The following is a 5,000-nucleotide window of genomic DNA, read 5'->3' as shown; positions in this document are numbered from 1 at the left end:
TCTCCTCCGGTGTCACTTATAATTGTAACTTTTTATTTTTTAATAATGAGGGATTTTTTTTTTCTCCTTGCATCACACAAAAAAGTGCTGTCGATAATTAGCAGTCTTCTGTTATTAGTAGACTCAGGTGTCACAACTGTGTCTCATCCTCATTACAGTAAAAAATTTCACCTATCAGATTCATTATTGCTAGATAATGCGACTGAGAGCCTTTGCAGGCCCTCCAGAAAAGTAATTCAGCCAAGCAAAATTATCAGCTAATTATATTTAGAATCAAAAGCCCAACAACTATTTGCAGATAAATTGTATGAATTGAAGTGAATAGATCTGAATATTAAGATTCATAGATTTAGCAGATGATTTGTTAATTGGAATAAAAAGGTCATTTGCTAGTCATTTTAACAATAGATCAATTGGAACCCTATTTATTATTTAACTGGTAGGGTAGTGCATAAGAATTGAAATGGTGAATAATTGTATTATTGTCATGAGATGATCATTTTCTTCAACATAGCAAAATATGAGAAACTTATGGCAATGAATTTTACAAATTTCTTTAAAAATATTATGGCCTATGTAATATATTTTAAAACATAGTTCTGATCTAAATAATCTAGATAATAAAGTTTAGTATTTAACAAGTCAAAATTTTACCAACGGTGGAGGCTGGTTTGTGTGTGTGTGTGTGTGTGTGTGTGTGTGTGTGTGTATTTCCTTGATGAATTAGAAATATCACTACAAATAAGATAATTTGTAAATAAAAGTTGAAATCCAAAACTTGTAAATTTTTTCTCCCTAAGTCAAATAATGCCACTCTTATCTCACTGTATTTTAATTAGCAGAGGTTTTTGGAAGTGACATGATACATGCTCATACGATGACTCAAAATGTAACTTGGCCTGCAATTTTCTTTCGGGGAACAGAACACTAATTCAAATCCATTATTAAAAAGCAGATAACATGTGCACTTTCTGAAATGGCTGTGACTTCACTCTTTTGATTTTGTGCAATTATAAGAGAATGTTCATATGTATTTACTTTTCGATTGGCACAGCATTTTAAAACTGAGTGTCTTCAGATAAAGTGCGTATTTTCTTTTGGTTCATAAAGAGTCTCACTGGTTTATGTGCTCAAACTTTAGACACTGTTTTATAATGCAGTTGCCATGTGGTTTATAGCTGTATTTGGGGTAAGAATTCCTATGCATACCCTACGTCTGTAGAGAAAAAAATCTATTAGATATTAGTTTGGATTTTGAAATTAATAATGGGTAACTAGATCCTGTGCCTTTTCACTATGTTATCTTGTAACTCTTGTCAGTTCTCAAGCAAAACTTTGAACTCAGTATTTTTCCAAACTTTGCAGCTCAAAGTAAATACCTTTCATTTAAACTAATTTCAGTCAACATAATAAAATAGAGAAAACATCACCCACTTAAAAACAGCTTAAATTGCATGTGCTTTGTCACTGTAAACAAACAAGGTAAACATTGACATAACTTCAAATTATTCTTGGGTTGAAAAAAATCTGCAGTTCAAAATAAAAATCCGCCTTTGGTCAACATTTTGGATGCAATTCAAAGTCTCTCATAAAATAAACATATTTTAGAGAGTGCTTTGAATTTCACTGTGTAATTTCTAGCCAACAGAAATTACAGTGGTATCTTTAAGGTTTATTATATGTCAGATCAATAGCCATTATATAGGGCCAACAACCTTTGAGATGCGATACCTTCTCTCTGCTTAACCCTTACTACTATGACATGGAAAAAAAAAAAAAAACAACTTCCTATAGGTGTTCCTTGGAGAAATCCTCTCAAAGTGAAACTTTCTTGCTTATTTGTTTAATAAGAAAGTATTCTTTTCTGATAAAATGGAAAATGAGCTGAATTTTTGGCTAAGAAAGTAAAATTTTCATTAAGGTAATCTCCATGAGGATTTTTCAGTAAAAGGGGAATTATTTTGCATTCTACAGAAATAACAAATTATTTTGAAGCATGAGCTTAAAATATAAAAATGCCCCAACAACAGATTGTAAATTTTTTTTCTGATGCTTTTAAAAGTGCCTCGATCATTTCTACGGCTACAATGTTAAAGTTAAGTATTTGCTATTTTATTTAAACATTTTTGAAAAATGAACATTCTGGGGCTTTGCAGCATTATTAAGAAAAGCTGTCCATACTTTACCATGTTGTTACATGTGTTTATCTGCTGATTATAAAATGTGTTAAACAGTATTTTAAAAACAAAAAAAAAATGCAGAGCTGCGCTTTGATTAATTCAGTGAACAAAACATATGCTGTTGGTTCTGTTCTATGAAATTCATATATGATCAATAAAATCTTTTAAAAGAGCAACTTTGGCTTTAAGGCTTGGACTGCCGACCACGTTTTTCGTCCCAGTTAACTCAGGGCTCATACTGTTAACTTAGGCAAACAAAACCACTTTCTGGCTATCAGAGTAATGTCCTTTTAATATTTTTTTATCTTCTCTAAAATTTCTTTAGGTTGGAAGCTGTGTATTGTGGTTGCTACCCACTTTGTCCCAAAGATTTGGTTTATCCTGAAATATTTCCAGGTAGCCTCTTTAATGTACTTTCATCTTGGTTGAGATTTAATACATGATTCATGCTAAATTAGAAAGTTTGAAAATAAACTTAGGCGGGAGCAATTGTTTATTTGGCAAGTCAACATGTTAGTGTTAAGGAAAATTTTATGTGTTTTAATACATTAGAGTAAGCTTATATTTACCATCTGTTCTTTTAAGATAACAAAAAAGCAAGTTTTCAAATAGCATTCTTCATTGTTAGCATACACATCCCATAATGATGGATTTTTATAAGCAGGTCAGTGTTGCTGCGATTGCTTACAGATTTTTTCTAATGATATACACAGAGAAAAATCGAGGACTGGAAATCACACCAAATTATTTAAACAATTGACTAGTTAATAATATGCAACTCTTGTACAGGGTACATACGGCTATAGTACCAGTTCTTTGAAAAAATTCCCATCACTAAATATATCACATATGCATTGTGTTACATTGGAATAATGTATTTTAATCACCCAAAGGAGATGTCTAAACAGCACAACTACACAGTCTTATTTAGCATTAAGCATCCTTGTGAGCTGAGGTAACCTTATAAAATCATGCTTAAATAATGTAAAACACGAGGCAGCACAGAGCAATATGCATTTTTAATTAGTAAAGTGACTAATATCGAGTGTGTGCTTTGAGGTTTTTGTTTCATTAAAAATGTATCTGTTTTTCCTGCAGCTGAATATCTGTATTCTACACCTGAACAGCTTTCAAAAAGGCTCCAGAATTTCTGCAAGAGGCCAGATATTATAAGAAAACATCTTTATAAGGTAGATATTGAGGAGAGATTTACGTGGTATAAATGCCATATTGAAGTACAAAGAAAAATCTTTTTAAAAAAAACATTTAATTAACATACTAATGTTTAAAGGAAACATGCTAGGGAGGGATATTAGTTGTTACACTAACAAGGATTAATTAAACTGGATGCCAGTTGTATTAACCTAGGTCTTATGAAATACGTGCACTTAATGCATGGTACATGCTTTTTTTTAATTTATTGTTTTCTAAGATGACTGTCCTTTACATTTAGCCCCAAGAGGCTTATAAAAATGAACCTGGATTAATGTAACTCATTAGTTTAAAAGGAAGTAAAGGAAAGATTCCACAATTATACTAATGAGGATAAGCCTTTCTTCCCATCATAATGAAATCTTCAGGCCTCAAAAATTCAGGTGAATGACATTCGTGAAGTTTGGTGTTCATTTTTTAACTACTTTGAAGATGATTTTCAAGAATCAAATGTTTCCCTTATCCGGTTTAATAAAATGACATAAAAATCCTCAGTTTGTTTAGAATGACACTGCCCGTCTCCTCTCTGAATGGCAAAGGCAGAAAGAAAATAGTTTAAAGAGCATCATCGTGCAGTCCCCTCCTTCATTATCTTTTTTTTTTCCGTTGTTTGAATCAAGAATTTTACATTGTTGAAATGACAACACAAAGAGGCCCTGCTAAAAGTCTAAGTAATTGAACTGGGATAAATCTGCTTTATGAGTTTGGAAGGTGGCTCTAGGCCATGAGTAATATACCTTTTTATATTCTTTGAATGTAGCATCTTCATTTTACATAAATTCAGTATAGTTTACAATCTAGCAGTTTTATAATCCAGTATATTTTAATTTTCCTATGTTAATGTATAACCTTCCTACATGAAATACAGTTTGCTGCCTTTTTTCTCTCCTTTCTCTTTTCATGGCCTAAAATACATATTTACATAGTGATACATCAAAACAGGACTTTGTTTCTGCAGGAAACAGTTAAACTTCAAGAAAAAGGGAGAGAACCAAAAATGCAATTTAACACCCAATTTCAAGCTCATTATCTTTCATTGTCTATTAACTTGGCAATGGTTCAGAAGGTAGCTCATAATAGTTTAAAATGCTGACTGAACAGTTCCAGGCTTCAGTATTACTCCTTGAGTCAATACGATTGTACCGTATACAGGGGAAGCTCCACAGAGAAAATAGGTTTACATCCAAACTCCCTAATTTTTGAAGTTCAGTAGCGGTCAGATTTGTATCAAATGTTAATCAAGTAGTTTTCCACGTGACAGGCTATCAAAATGTGCAGATTATGAAAATGGAAGAAATAGAAGTATTTATATAAATGGATTTATTTTCTGTATATGACACAGATCTCTTCAGTGAGTTCACCATCAAATTACTATTCTCTCCCCGCCTTCTGGTGAATTTTAGGTGAAGTTGTGCTTGTTTTTCAGTTTTATTGAGATATGACTGACGGTACTGTGTCCGCTTACGAACCACAGTACCGCATAATGACTTGACATGCGTTTATTGTGGAATGGTTACCACCATACATTTCATTCGCATCCATCATCTCATGTAATACAAAAAAAGAAAGAAAGAAAGAAAGAAAGAAAGAAAGAAAGAAAGAAAGAAA

The 5,000-nt window shown here is 32.1% G+C and overlaps 1 protein-coding gene across 9 annotated transcripts in view; it reads left to right on the top strand.

Moving 5' to 3' along the window:
- Window positions 1-5,000, top strand: part of QTMAN (queuosine-tRNA mannosyltransferase) — a 389,119-nt gene that overhangs the window by 379,444 nt on the left and 4,675 nt on the right. For all 9 annotated transcript variants that reach the window (XM_040474979.1, XM_040474978.1, XM_040474983.1 and 6 more), the window contains 2 exons: window positions 2,506-2,576; window positions 3,279-3,370. In XM_040474979.1, the coding sequence (XP_040330913.1) occupies window positions 2,506-2,576; window positions 3,279-3,370 (163 nt within the window). The remainder of the gene's footprint in view (window positions 1-2,505; window positions 2,577-3,278; window positions 3,371-5,000) is intronic.

This window comes from Herpailurus yagouaroundi, unplaced genomic scaffold (genome assembly GCF_014898765.1).
Source record: "Herpailurus yagouaroundi ecotype Mexico unplaced genomic scaffold, PumYag 140, whole genome shotgun sequence".
Lineage (NCBI taxonomy): Eukaryota > Metazoa > Chordata > Mammalia > Carnivora > Felidae > Herpailurus > Herpailurus yagouaroundi.
The sequence above is the reverse complement of the archived record's forward strand: the minus strand, read 5'-3'. Positions and strand labels throughout refer to the sequence as shown.